The sequence below is a fragment of the Histoplasma capsulatum genome (assembly GCF_000150115.1).
Source record: "Histoplasma capsulatum G186AR genomic scaffold supercont2.7, whole genome shotgun sequence".
Lineage (NCBI taxonomy): Eukaryota > Fungi > Ascomycota > Eurotiomycetes > Onygenales > Ajellomycetaceae > Histoplasma > Histoplasma capsulatum.
The window spans coordinates 957,210-971,280 of NW_025544807.1; the positions used below are offsets into that span (position 1 = coordinate 957,210).

The window sequence follows — 14,071 nt, forward strand, 5'->3', positions numbered from 1 at the left end:
AGTGGTGCGGGACTTCTGGGGACTGATCCAGTCGACTTGAGAATGAAACTGGAGTCTTCTCAATCGGCATCCTTCCACCGTTCGTGCGCAATTGATGCCCGGCAACAGATAGCCCCTGAAAACCCAAGCAGGGGCGGAGGAGCGATGATGGTTTCAATTGGGGCGCGAGAACGAAATGGTAGTGGATGTTTAGCGGGATAGAGACTTGAGCAATGGATTCATGAATGGCTAGTGTTTCTTGTGCTGTACAATAATAGGTAGGTAGGTGGGTCCTCATCCTTGTGGTCTCTGATGGCCGTCAAAATTTACCTACATCGACCAATAGGAATATTAAAACAAATGTCAAAAAATGAAAAAAAAAAGAAAAAACAGCTCAAAAACATACCATCACATATTATTTGGAGTGCAATATAGGGGACATCTTTTTTTTTAAAAAAATCAACTATCCCCTCGTCTGGGGGCGAGGCAACAATTAGCGTCGTGCCTGACCGCCTTTATATGGCCAATAGGCAAGCTGAATTATCGGCTTCCGGCCAGTAAGCAGTCATGAATTGGGGTGGCAGAAAAATACGCTAATTGTTGCCTCGCCCCCAGACGAGGGGATACGAGAATTACATTAACTAGCTTTACAAATGGGATTTCCATGAAAGAGTGCAGAGTATGTATCGATATCTACTATTCATACAGATTCATGTTCATCTACAATTGCAGTGCATATCTTCTCAAACCACAGGTCATGCACTGAAGTTATATGGCCATCGTCGAGATATCTACCATCATCCCTCATTCTCCATAACTGTTTCATTGAGTGGTCGAGATTGAGAATGGCATGGTGATAGCGACCGCTGGGCCGTTACCAGCACTAAAAGCTAACCCTCAAAAACTTTTTTTGCTGCACGCTTTTCGTGTTACCATGACTTCCTCCGGAGGGCTTTGAGAAACAAGAGAAGGCTGATACTTTTGAGAGACAAATTGCTTGATTGGTTTTGCGTTTCCGTTTGTTCCTTTTTTTTTTTGGATTTTATTAAAGGACGCACTAGGAATCTGCTCTCACGTTCTCATGGGTTTAGGTCACATCAGAAATCCCCAGGCTATCTTTCGGGTAATCTCCATGAAACAAGAGAGAAAAAAGTCAGGTATGGATATGGATGGAATGCTAAAACTAGAGAAGCGAGAAGGAGATAACCAATAAGAGGAGGAGCATTCCATCGCGATGTTGAACGCTGATTCCCGATTTCTTTCAACCCTTCAGCTCTCTCTGCCAAAAGCCAAGCTCAAGGGGAGGGAGCCTATTACCGCACTCATCGAGTCATGGTTGAGCGTCATCCGGTATCATCCTCCCTCGTCCATTCCCCAGGTCGCGAGGCGCCAGCCAAAATCAATTACTACCCGGCCACATTTCCAAACCGTAGTCACCATGCACATCCACCCCGCCACCCGCACACCCTGCAGCACCGAGTAAAGCCGCAGCCGATAGGGGGCGACCATACGCGCTGGACCTACACTTCAGCTCCAGCGATACTAGGATCTGTGGTTTAGGTGGTAAAGGCATCAAATGAACCCGTCACCATTTCCCCGACATTCCCCACCCCGCGCTCGCCACCTCCACATGTTTATCCAGGTTGCAAATCTCAATGTTGGAAACTGGGAGCAAATGAGAAACGCGCACAACCGCACAACCGGGGTTGACGGAAACAACAGAAGAGAAAAACAAAACACTGGAAAAACAAAACAAAGGGAAGGGTTCCAAAAAAAAAAAAAACGTGCAGTAGTGTCCGCGTGAATGCATGGGCATGATGGGTCTCTTCGAGGTTTAAACTCAGCGAAGAACAGGCCACGGAAACGCTCGGCCCCATACGTTGAGCGTCGGGGCGCTCCCGGTTCGTGAGCCCTCTTTTTTTTTTTTCTTTCCCCTTAATCATTATGCTCAATTAAGTAACGAGTTAAGTGGGCAGCTTAATTAATTATTAACTTCCTCGTCCCCATTCGCCTCTTCCAACTTCCTCGCAGCAGCAAGGTTCCAAGGTTGGCCCATGATATCCCGTAACCCTAACTCAAGTCCTTGGACGGGGCCAAATGGCTTTTGCTGCCACACAAATGTCCGCCCTTTTAAGCATAGCCAATCAGGCGGCTGGAGTGCACGAACGGGCTTCTAGCAGGCTTCGACCAGACTTCCTTTCCCAGGGTAGCTTTTCCGTTTCCAGCCCTTTTTGCCTGCGTTGAGGCGATCCACTTTTTACCTTGTTGCGGAATTGGAGTTTCGCCTCACCCACCTTGCTTGATAGAGTAAGTAAGGTAAGTGAATTAGTTAAAACTTCCCAGGCCACCCATGGCCGGGGTGGCCTTTGTCGGGTGGATTCTGGGGGCTCCACAGGGCAAATCTATCTGGAGCCGAGTTTTGTTTTATGGTCGTTTTTGACAAGGCGGACGGTGAATTCAACTCAATCTGGAAAAACAACAATCCCCTCTTTCCAGGGGTGAGTTACAAGTCCAAGGTAGTGTCAAAAAAAAAAGCAACAACAACAACACCACCAACAAAAAAGAAGGACGAACCCTTATAAAAGCCGCATTCGCTACGTCATCTAACTGTTAATTAAATCATGCTTGAAAGTTGAACCACCAATTCTCCCCCGTGATGAACTGTGGTTTCAATGTTTCATCCACACTCCTGGCTTCAACGATTTTTTGTTTCTTTTATCCTTATGGATTTAACACCAACATTCAACATTGCTTTTCCTTACTTGTCTTACTTGTTGGAATCATCAACGTTGGAAGGGAAAAAAGAAAGGACACATTGAATCATGTTCAGTTGTCGTCGCTCCGATCTTGATGGAGTAGAAAAGAAAAGAAAAGAAAAGATAGCGCGGCCCACCCACCACGCAAAGGCCAGGGCGCAAATGCCACCACCCAAGCAGTTGGGAAATGGTTGGAATTAGGTCTTTAGTGCAGGGTCAAAGGACTCGCTCGAGAGGCGTGATAGAAAAAAAAAAGAAAAAAGAAAAACCCAAAGTGGTGTCACCCGGATGGCAGAGTTGCGCTAGTCGATGCATTTTAGACGAAGAATGTGTGTTGGGGTGCTAACTCTGGGATAGCGTTAAAGATTAAAAAATGGGTTTTTTTAATTATTATTATTATTATTATTATTATTAATTTTTTTTACTATCCCTTCCCTTGCTTGCCAAGGGTGAGTTGAAACGCTTGCACTGTATGTACGTTTTCTTAATGTGAGTATCCGCCACGGACCGAGCAGCTGCATGTCGGTTTACCGCACCGCACCCGCACCGCACCATACCGCACCGCACCACAGAGGGGAAATCGATGATGGGGCCGGCATTTTCGCGAGAACGGCTGTAGTTTGTTTGGGGTAACATTGCAGGAGAGAGCCTGCCAGGATGCTATGGTATTGGGAGGCTGTACAGAGGAGAAGAAACTCAGGATGATGTGTTTTTTTTTTTATTAAACTATCTGGTTTTGTTATTTTTCATCCGTTTTGGGGGGGGGAGAGTTTTTCGACCTCCTATTCGCCTGGGGTTTATCTAGTGGCGTTCGGGCTGCACCAGTTGGTTGGGTCATCTGCACATAGGCAGCCCATCTGGCATCTGCCCATCATCATCGTCGTCAGCCAAGGTTTGGGGGAAGGAGGGAAAAAGTTAAGTTAAAAATGCCAGCATTTCCTGTTTCAAGCCTATTGCTTCCTGTGCGCCCTCTCACTCGTTCGCTTGCGTTCCAGTAGAGTTTGTCAGCAGTAAGCTGGGGTCAGCAAAATGATAATAATAATAAGAAGAAGAATAATAATAATAATAACAATAATAATAACTAATGGATAATGGTAGTAAAACACAACACTGTGGCACAACAAATCCCCGTGATTTTCGATTGACACAAGGGAAAAAAAAAAAGAAGAAGAAGAAGAAGACGAAGTAGAAGAGCCGGTAGCGTGGCCCCAGGACATCATCGTGCATGCTTGGGCGATGGAAGTTGCAAGGTAGTTAGTTAGTTAGGGGGCTAGGGTACCATTGACCTCATTGTGCATATCCATCCGGCCTACGCAGCTCAGGGCGGTTTCAAAAAAGTTTGGACTCGCGCTAAGAATCTAAACCGAAATACTGACTGCGCATACCAAGCCAAGCATCAAAGCAACGGAGTATTGCCGCCGTACGTACCATCTGACTTTCAGCGGGCTTTGGCGGTGATCAATCTCTGGCTTGGGCACGAGCGCTAGCCCCAAGCCCCCAGATCCTTTTACACTAGTATTGAGATTTCGGGTTAAATTACTAGTGTGAGCTAGCTGTGTTGAAACCGGCGTCTGTACAGCGTAAACGCATCGTCCTTTGGGGGCTAGCGACGGGATCCAACTTTTTTTGTGTTGTGCCCAACGAAGGATTTGTGATTTCTCATCTGGTCGTTTTATTTGTAAATTGCAAAATGCAGGGAGAGAAACACGAGATCCCTCTCCCTCTATCTCTATCTCACTCTTATTTATTTATTTATTTATTGGCGGGTGGGGCTGGTGGGTTCAGCCCAGGAGGGCGTTTGTGGTTCAAGAACCAGCCCAGGCAGGGGGCCAAAGCCCGCCACACGAACCCACGAACGGAGGATGGGTAAGGAGGGAAAACGATCTCAGGCAAGAATGGTTTCAACCAGCACCAGCCCAGCAAGCATCAGCGCCTCGCGAGCTGGGTTAGCAAGCCCACAGTTCCTGAGAGATATCAGCTCAGCTGGAGAAGGATGTCTGTCGTGAAACAGGCCACCTGATCTGATAGAGCCCTCCCAGTACGGATACGATATGCTCACACATCGTGTAAAATATTTTCTACAGTACGTACATACATAACATACATACATACAAGACAAATACTGTCAAGTAAAGGGCCGTACGTACGGGTTGGCCTCAGGATGGCCTGCGAAACATTGGTCTCCAGCGTATTTGGGGCCTGGGGCCAAGTGGCCTTCGGAGGAGAGTACGTTGTGGTATTGGTGTTGGTATTGCCATCTGCCGTGTGGGTATCGCTAGCTCCGTTAGTATTCCCTGGTTGGCAGTGGTGGTGACGGCGGCGATTGACCGCTGTGCCTGCAAGGTTGCTCCTTCCGCCCTGCGCCCAGCCAGCCAGCGCCGACTGGGGCCTCAGGAGCCTCTGGAGCCGCTGGAGAGGCTTTGGCGACGGGGGCATGCTGTATGTATTGGGTATGTATTGAGGGATACAAGGGGTATATTTTTCGATGGAAATTGGCTGTATTTCTTGTCGTCTGGTCTTTTATGACTATTTTTTTTTTAAAAAATTTTTTTAATCCATTTTCTCAGGGATTCATTCGCTATTCTCATTGATCGATTTCCATATTTGACTGATCTCCTTGTATTTTTGATGCCAGTAGGATTTTTCTGATCAAAAGAAAAAAAGAATAAAAAAAATAAAAAAATACTCGAATCCGCCCTCTCTGGCAGACAAACTTTTTCTTCGATTCATATCCAAGAGAGTTTGCGGCACCCACGGTGCGGTACCCACGGTGCGGTCCCTCCCTTCCCTTCAGGAGTTCCACGGGCAAATATCCAACAAGCCGGCCTGTCCCAGCGTTACCCTTGCTGCTATTTGCTCATATTATGAGCTATGTCCAACTATTTTTGACTATCACCTGCTGGGGTTGCCGTTCCGAAAGAATCAGAAAGGCAAATAGTCAGCCCAAGTGGGGATACTTTCGAAGAAAGGGAACCAGGGAAAAAAAAGGTTGATGCCTCCAGATCGAATTCGATCATCCTTTATTGACCTGACGGTTTCTTTTTCTTCTCTCCCTTGGCGAGTTGGCATCGCCGTCCTTTGCTCCCTGCCAACGTCTCGTGATACATCACGACCTTCTCTTCCTCACTTGCGCTGTATATCCCTCCCTTTCTTGTCCTTCCTCTTTCCTCGCCTTTTTGTTTCTTTTCCTATTTTGTCTCTTTTTTTCTTTTCCTTTTCCTTTTTTTGCCATCTTCTTATTAACTTTCTTCTCCTATCCCAACTTCAACTCAACCGGGGGCGGCGACTCTTCCGTTTACCAGTGGCACTTCCCTTTCGCCTCTCCTCTCCTCTCCTCTCCTCTCCTCCTCTCCGCCTCTCCGCCTCTTGCCCCCCCCCTCCATTCTCCCTCTCCCTCCTTCTGCCTCCCCAGTCTATCTCAGGTCAGTGCGTGTGTTGACTGTTTTCTGTTGAGGGTTCATTTGTCCTTCTGTTTCTCCGGCTTGGTTCTGTCGATTTGGCCGTGCAGGCGTTTGTTCACTGCACCCGTTCTTCATTCCCTACCATCGCCACACTGGGGAGAGCAGACAAGTGTTCTATTTTTTTCCTTTTCTTTCGTTGTTGGAAGAAAGAGAACAACGAAGAAAAGCCAGCCAAGCAGACAGGCAGACAGGACAAGCAAGCAACCCTACACCCCACGACATTCGTTTGTGACGCACGTTTACGGCATCTGGTTCCCCGTACGGACTCTGCAGGATCATTCTTCAATTAGACTGCCCTAAGTACCTACCCCGGCCCGTAAACCTCAAGCGCATCGTCCTGCGGGCCAACCTCTCCTTTACCTGCAAAGAATAGACAAGACACCAAGACACCAAAGGATAGAAAACATATCAAAGCCCGATTCTTCTACCATCCCTTTTCTGTCGTTATATAACCATTGGCGGCGGTGGTCATCAAACTTGCCCGCTGCCGGCCGCGCTTGCCCCTCGCTGAAGCAGGTCTGAGAAACCCAGCTTTGCCCGCCCACAGTGGAAGGGCTATGCTAGTTGCCGAGTCTCACCGATTGTGCTTGCAACTGGGACGTCCATCCATGCGCACATAGACATCACACAGCAGAAGCGCCGCACATTTGATTCGGCCCTGATCCCGGTCCCGGCCATCCCGCGCGTCGTGACGTCTGTGTAGGGGAGCTGAACACCTATCTCCCTTCCAATCCCTCCTCCACCCAAAGCCCTGCGCCCCCTGTTGTCACGCACGAACCGACGCACAGGCGACGCACAGCTCTCCTTCCAGGCCAATCTCTATACACATCAATCCTTCCACCTCTCCTCGCCCATACCGCCACCGCTGCAACCCGCGCCGTTTTCACCTCTCTTCCCTCCTACTTCTAGCGAAAGAACCCCCCGCGCTCCCTCCCCATATTCCCACGGCTACAACAAATGTCCAACGACCCCACCCACCAGGGACAGTATCCACCTCCTACATGGTCCGCCGGTCAACCTGATTATCCTCCTTCATCACAGCATCCTGTCCGTACTCCCTCCTTTCCTCCTTGCCGCCACCCCTTCCTCTACTCTTGCCCAATCTCTCCATGATATTTGCTTGCTTGCTTGCTTCGTTGCTTGTGTTGTTTTGAAAAGAATTTCTCTGTGCCTTTTTGGTTGCACCTGACTTTCCTGTTCTCGCTATCAATTTTACCTTGCTCTTCAATCTGCGGGTCTTTTCTGTTCAAACTTGGAACACCGTTCTGACCCAAAGGGGAATAACACAAAAGGCCCAACCCTCCCAACAGTCTTACCAATATCCTCCGCCGTCTACAATGGCCACGATACAACCACACCTCCAACACCCTCCGCAGGAATACCAACTCCCTCCACCACATGGAGCATACCAACGTCCTGCTGATATATATGGCCACCCGGCCCCAGCTCCACCCCCTGTGGTTTATCCGGCTGCCGCTCCAAGACAACGAACTGCGATAGCCTGCAGGTATTGTAGGAGACGGAAGGTTAGTGCCTCATTTTGTACTCACGCCTTGGCTGATGTTCTTATGCAATCAAAGATTATATATATAGCAGAGCTAAATTAATTTCCCTTGCTCTTTACTTGTAGATTCGATGTTCCGGATTCGAATCCTCTCAGGATGGACGATGCAGCAATTGCGTTCGATTTAACCAGGAATGCATGTTCACGCCAGTTTCATCGCAAGCGCAAGCCTTTGTCCCTGCCCAAGCAGTCTACAATCATTTTCGCACCACGGCACCACGGGGCGGCCCTCGAGCAGATGCGATCCCATTATATGGTGCACATGGCCAACCACTTCCTCCGCCGCAACCACCACAACACCCACAAGATGGACCTCTCCCTCCTCCACAAAGTTTATATCCACCTCCTGCTTATGGAAGGCCTCTCGTCGACGAGCGCCCTCCACCCCCTCATTTACAACCTCCACCTATGCAACCAGATCATGTGAGTCGGAAACGTCCCCGCCCCGACGAGCCTTCCCTTCCTCATCATTCTCGCGACCCTGTTTCGGCCTCGAGTTCTGATGTCTCACAATTTTCTGGACAGAGATCCTCGGTAACCTCGCGTGACTCGAGAGAATACAACTTCTCTGAATCAACCACCCTTCCTCCTGTCTCAACGGCTGTCTCTGGGGCGGCATTCACTAGCCATACATCCCAGGCGCCGTACGACAGACGTTCGTCGTCACATTCCCAATATTCATTCGAGCATCGACATTCTTCGTCGCCCCACGGCTCTACATCGTCCAATCTCCCATATCCACCTATCCAACAACAGCACCCTCCACCTTCCATGCCAATTCGAACCCCACCCCCAGGGCCAGCAACTGGCTCATCTGGCAGTCGTGGCCTGAGCGTGAGGGAAATGCTGGGTCCAGATACCCAAGTCACACGAAGTTCCACCGACAGCGACATGCTCAATGCCCTGAATCGGAGGGTTTAACTCTCGGATTCGATGGGCGCCTATATCAGGGTATTACGTGACAGGAATATGGGGAATTACGAAGTAGAAGAGAAACGCGATTAAATTATGAATCAAGTCAGAAATGCTCTTTTCGAACTGAATACGGAAAGAAAAAGTAAAAAATGTGAAAGCAGAAAAAAAAAAGAGAGGAAAGGGGTTGAGGAAATGTCGTGCTGGTCACGAGATTATTCGTTGATACTACAAATTGTTTTAACATTATTTTTAATTGAGACGGCATCCCTTTTCACGCGGGCTCTGAGCATTCCAGGTCTGCGTTCCGACGTCCAGAACTCCAGTGCAGGAGTAATACAATGCATACAAGGAAGGTGCTCGGGTCGGATCACATGACTACTTCTGCCCTAAAACCATTTCCTGGCAATGGCAATCGAAAGCAGCGGGTTGAACAGCCAGGAAAATTTCTCAAGGATATAACTGGGTCATCTGGTTCCATTATATTACCTAGGCTATCAAGCGCGTGCATCCCGAGAACACAGCTCGCGTCACCCCTGCAAAACCACCTCTAAACTTCTGCGGATGATCGGGTATCTCTCTGCAAAGGCACAAATTTCACAAATGAGCAGCGTGTGACTTACGGTTCCAAAGGGTCACAGTTTTCGCGGAGCTTTGACGACAGTCTCAATATATATGCGACAATAGCAACCTATCAAAGCATGTTTATCCACCGTCATGCACGTTTGAGTGCTGCGAATGCTTGGTCAGGGCGTATCTTGTTCGTTTTGGATAACCGGCGACTCTATTTCTAGAGGCCTTGTTTCCCAAAATCGGGCCCTGTCTGCTTATTTGAAAGCCATTGATAGTTTTTGTGGTGAAAAATGATTTCATTCCCAGCAATGAAAATATCCAACCGCATTTGGTTTCTTGTTTCTTGACATTGCTGTCCTTTTCCCCCTTCTAGCAGATTTTTCAGTTCACTCCTTTGCATGCGTTCCCATTCCCAGTTACCCCACTTGTTTTGCTTTTAATTCTCTTTCCTCCCTTTCATAAACAACCCGCTAAAAGAGTTCACTTTATATAAACTACATGGGGCGACCCGTTAATCACATTTTCTTCTCTCCTTTCCCGCTTCTCCTCATCACTTCCTCCCCCCTCTCCCCTAAAACGAAGAAGTACCTAACCAGCACCAAACCAACCGACTCCTGGGCCACGTATAAAGTTAACTAGCGAGCTCCCAGGAAGGAAATTGAGCATGGTGTTTTTTTTTATCGTATTTAAATATACGTACTTATGACACTAATAGCTTCAATTCTTTTGTTGGTAGCAAAAAAAAAAAAAAGAAAGAAAGAAAGAAAGAAAGAAAGAAAGAAAACCTGTTTAGTATTTCTCACCCTATGTTCCCCTTCCTCCTTTTCATCCCCAAATCGGTTTCTGCTTTTTGGGTTATTGTTTTGTGTTCTTTTTTGTTTTCTATACGCCCGCAATGTGCTGTTCTTGTTTTTCATTTCCTATGTCTTTGGGAGGCCTTCTGTTATATTTTGTTTTACATCGTCGACAATTCCGGAGGCTACTTGTGAATTCTGTTTTAATCTCTTTTGTGCATTGTTTTCGTTTTCGTTTTCCTGTTCTTCGGGCATTTTATTGTCCGAAGACGTCGAGGAGAAATTACAAACGGGCAAAGGCAAAAAAGCAAAGGGTTTTTGGAAAAGAAAAGGAAACGGAAAGGAAAAAAGAAAACTAGTCGCAGGTTTCGTCCTTCTCTTTTATTTATCTTTGTCTCTGTATGGAGAGAAAATAGAGGCGAAGTGGCGACGATTATCACCTTTTTTTCTTCTTGTCCCTTACCTACATCTCCCGCCTTTTGCCTTTTTGTCTTTCTCGATCGTTCCCCCTTGTCCTCTGGTCCCTTTGTCCGATATACAGTCGTGGAAAATTGGCTGGCCCTTGCTCTCTTCCGTGAGAAATACGGCATAGAAAGAGCAGGAAGCGGACCTGAGAAACTATTTGGATGCAATCGCCAATATATGTTTTGGCAAGGAGAGGTGATATCCCTGCACGTACGATGCGAGTAGTTCGTGTCTGCTACGTTTTGTCTTTTCTTTTCTTTCCTTTTTTTTTTTTTTCTTTTTGCTGTTGTTTTTCAACTGGGAGGCTTCGTTCAAAATTGCATGCATGTTATGCTCGGGCACGATAAGGCAACGAGCAATCTACAGGGTGGTTGAACGTGTTTATTTTCCCCACTTTTTGACAAGGGGACCGGGGTGCAACAATACATACATATATACATATATAAACTGAGGGAGGGAAACATTGCAAAATTGGGATGGGTGGCTCTTTGTGATCTGCATGTTTTTGGTTTGTTTTTGGGTGGCTTTTTTTTTCAGTTTTTGGTTTTTGCGCGTGGATAACAAGACTGGTTTGAATTGGTGATTGGTGTGCGGCGGCTTTTTCTGATTTATGTGTTTTGCCCTTCTGTTTCCCGGCACCCCTTCTCGTTGCTTTCGTCCGGTGCTTTTTGGCGTGCCTTCCAACCTGCCTGCCTGTTGTTTGGTTTTTTTGTTCCCCCCCTCCCTTTTTTTTTTTTTCATTGACTCTATTGGGTGGCCTTCTGTCCCTTTTGTTTGTTTTCAAAATCCCCTTTTGCGTTGGTTGCTTTTTGGGCTGGGGATATGGGTTCGATGCGCTGGAATCAGATTGGCATGGGGGTGGTAGCAGTTTGTTGTGCGTGAAATTGATGAGGACGATGATATCATACGCAAGTTAAGAGGTTTTTCTTTTTCTTTTGCCCCCAAGTTGCTAATAGTAGAGGTTTTTGGGTATTGTTTTTATATTTAGAGGAGGGGTTGTGTGAATTGAGCGAGTTGGAATTAAAAACACTGATTAGAGAAACTTATGGTAGTTGTTTCCCTTGTATCTATCTCTCTAAAAATTTCACGTAATCGAAAAAGAAGAACAACGAAACCTTCTGCCGATATGGCATTTGCTCCGAATGAGCATATGAATCCACCTAAACCGAATGAGGCAAAGTCGAGGATCCTGAAACCAGGGAACGGAACCGACTGATTGGGACGCTAATTTGATGTTGGCGCTTACGCTATGGGTCACGGGATATTGTACGGTGTTGGAGCTACTACACAAGCCCTATCCCACGTGACCCACACAACATATATTAGCTCGCCACTAGATAGATAATAACCAACTACTAGATAGTAAGGTTCAACCCTCTTACTGTGGGACGTCTAAGTGGTTGTATTAGCATGTAGGCAGCTGAGGCATATATGTGCGGTGCGCTAGTCCGTGATAGGCAGCCTAGGGCCAACATATACAGCGTGTTCAAGCAGCAAACAGTGGTTAGCAAGACCATATTGCTTCTCCTGGTGCTCGCAACCACACACTGATAGCTTGCCCCGAAAGTGACCTACCCAGTCAGTCACGAACTCAGGTCAGCTTCTCTGGAAATCAGAACAGCCTCTCGACGGTATTCTCCTCCTTTCCCATCCGCCTCCCCTGACCAAGCAGGAGCAAACAACCCCAACAAGGCAAGGGGAGAAAACCAGGGAACAGAGGAAGCCAAACCTGCTCTCAACTCCCCTTCAGCGACCTCATCCTCCTAAGGTCGCCACTCACCACGGAAGATAAAAGTTCCCTTCTGTTCCACTTTGAATCAGCCCAAAAACGTGTGACTCAACTGACCTTCTGTTTTTGAATCCTGATCCCCAGGGCCACCGCAATCGGATTTCCTGTTTAGCTTTGAATCATCAACGGAGATGGCGATGACTTTGAAGATTCCCTTGAGTGATCTAGAAGGTGAACATTGGAATGTACGTTCAAGCCAGCGAACGGACATTCTGAAGCAGTTGAAGACGGTTTTAAATGATGTGACGGGTAGCGTGACAGTACCACCGTGCTTCTGGGCTTTGTGCCAAACCGCGGATGTTTCCCAATTGGAGAGCATGATTCGCGATGTGAGTGAGATGCCTAAAGCCGCGGTCACTCGTGGGTTTTTGGAGGCAACCATCTATGACTCCGATTTGGTTGTCGACAGATGTGAGTGTCACTGGTACTTCCACCCATAATAGAAAGCTTTTCTGATGCGCATTTTCTTCAGGGTTACAAAACGCAAGTGCAAAGAGCAGCGCGTCATCGATACATCGATCATCTTCAGCGATGGACCAGGTTCGTCAGCGTAAGTCAAATGGAATCGCAAAGTGCTAACAACTGAAATAGTGCGAAGCTAGGGATAATTATAGGTGCATTCTCACAGGATGGACGTATCCAGAAGTGGCCCATATCTACCCACTCTGCCTTCTTAGAACGGCACAGCGAGAACCAAGAGTTTCTCAGAGATTTTGGGATCTCCTGAAGATATTCTGGGAGAAGGAACGGGTGGATAGATGGAAGGCAGAAGTCTTTCGGGATTCGCCAAACCTGACTGATCCCGTCGACACTTGCTCGAATATGCTTAGTCTCGATAAACGTGCCCATGCGCTTTGGGGGGCGGGTAGGTTCGCGCTGCGACCTGTGGCTTTGTCTGCTGATCGAAAGGCGATGCAAATCGAATTCTACTGGCAAAAAAAACCCGCGCACGGAAAAGATGAAATCGACTTACTTAGTGAACCGGAGACATCTCGGGGCCTCTATGATTACGACGATGGTGAGGGTCTGTCTTGTGTAACAGGCAAGAGGGAGAAGAACGGCCAGCCTAAGTACGAGGCTCTCGTATCTGGGCAGAGAGTTACCGTTAGCACGGATGATCCGGATAAACGACCGCTCCCGAGCTGGGATCTCCTAGAAATGCAATGGGTATTACAGAGAGTCGCTGGGATGAGCGGGGCCGCCGAACCCTCGGATCATAAACGTGAAGACAGTGGTGATACTGACGAAACTGTCGTGGACCGTGAGGCGCCCATCCAACGTGTTAGAGGAGTGTTCAAGTGGTTGGACTCCATGCCCGAAGAGAAGAAGTTTGCAACGGATTTGACCCCAAAACTTGCATTGCAATAGTTAGTCAAGACGATGCAAGAATAGTTAACTATCTCTCCCCTTTCCCAGCGTTTGCACTCCACAGATGCCATGTCTTCGGGGATCCGGCGTATAAATCCCAGACCAGAAACCGTGACGCCTAAAATTAAGAGTATGTCCCATTCTATCATACTGCAGGGATCATTTAACCGACCTGAGTCGGCAACGTTTATCCATATCATGTTTGGCGGATGATGCAGGGTTGATATCCCAGTGGTTGGGCGGACCTCAGGCTACTATCAAAAAATGAGCTGCACTTAGGCAGCATTAACCTACGTGGGATGTGAGCACCAAAGCAGCTTACATTAATGCCTATCTGTTGATGTTGGCCCTAGGCTGCCTATCACGGACTAGCGCACCGCACATATATGCCTCAGCTGCCTGCATGCTAA

General features: G+C 47.7%; 4 protein-coding genes across 4 annotated transcripts; 2 read left to right on the forward strand and 2 right to left on the reverse strand.

The window, feature by feature from the left end:
- Positions 1 to 1,378: 1,378 nt before the first annotated feature.
- HCBG_05618 (uncharacterized protein) lies at positions 1,379 to 2,035 on the reverse strand (the record flags this gene model as incomplete). Its single annotated transcript, XM_045432667.1, has 2 exons — positions 1,379 to 1,528; positions 1,973 to 2,035. 2 exons carry the CDS (start codon positions 2,033 to 2,035, stop codon positions 1,379 to 1,381), a joined length of 213 nt encoding a protein of 70 aa, XP_045286783.1.
- Positions 2,036 to 4,620: 2,585 nt separating this feature from the next.
- HCBG_05619 (uncharacterized protein) lies at positions 4,621 to 6,874 on the reverse strand (the record flags this gene model as incomplete). The annotated part of the gene is made up of 6 exons (XM_045432668.1): positions 4,621 to 4,699; positions 4,883 to 4,993; positions 5,450 to 5,584; positions 6,010 to 6,148; positions 6,434 to 6,463; positions 6,775 to 6,874. The coding sequence occupies 6 exons, from the start codon at positions 6,872 to 6,874 to the stop codon at positions 4,621 to 4,623; spliced, it is 594 nt and encodes a 197-aa protein (XP_045286784.1).
- A 659-nt stretch (positions 6,875 to 7,533) lies between these two features.
- HCBG_05620 (C6 zinc finger domain-containing protein) lies at positions 7,534 to 8,681 on the forward strand (the record flags this gene model as incomplete). The annotated part of the gene is made up of 2 exons (XM_045432669.1): positions 7,534 to 7,722; positions 7,827 to 8,681. The coding sequence occupies 2 exons, from the start codon at positions 7,534 to 7,536 to the stop codon at positions 8,679 to 8,681; spliced, it is 1,044 nt and encodes a 347-aa protein (XP_045286785.1).
- Positions 8,682 to 12,424: 3,743 nt separating this feature from the next.
- HCBG_05621 (uncharacterized protein) lies at positions 12,425 to 13,661 on the forward strand (the record flags this gene model as incomplete). Its single annotated transcript, XM_045432670.1, has 3 exons — positions 12,425 to 12,704; positions 12,766 to 12,833; positions 12,885 to 13,661. 3 exons carry the CDS (start codon positions 12,425 to 12,427, stop codon positions 13,659 to 13,661), a joined length of 1,125 nt encoding a protein of 374 aa, XP_045286786.1.
- Positions 13,662 to 14,071: the final 410 nt, after the last annotated feature.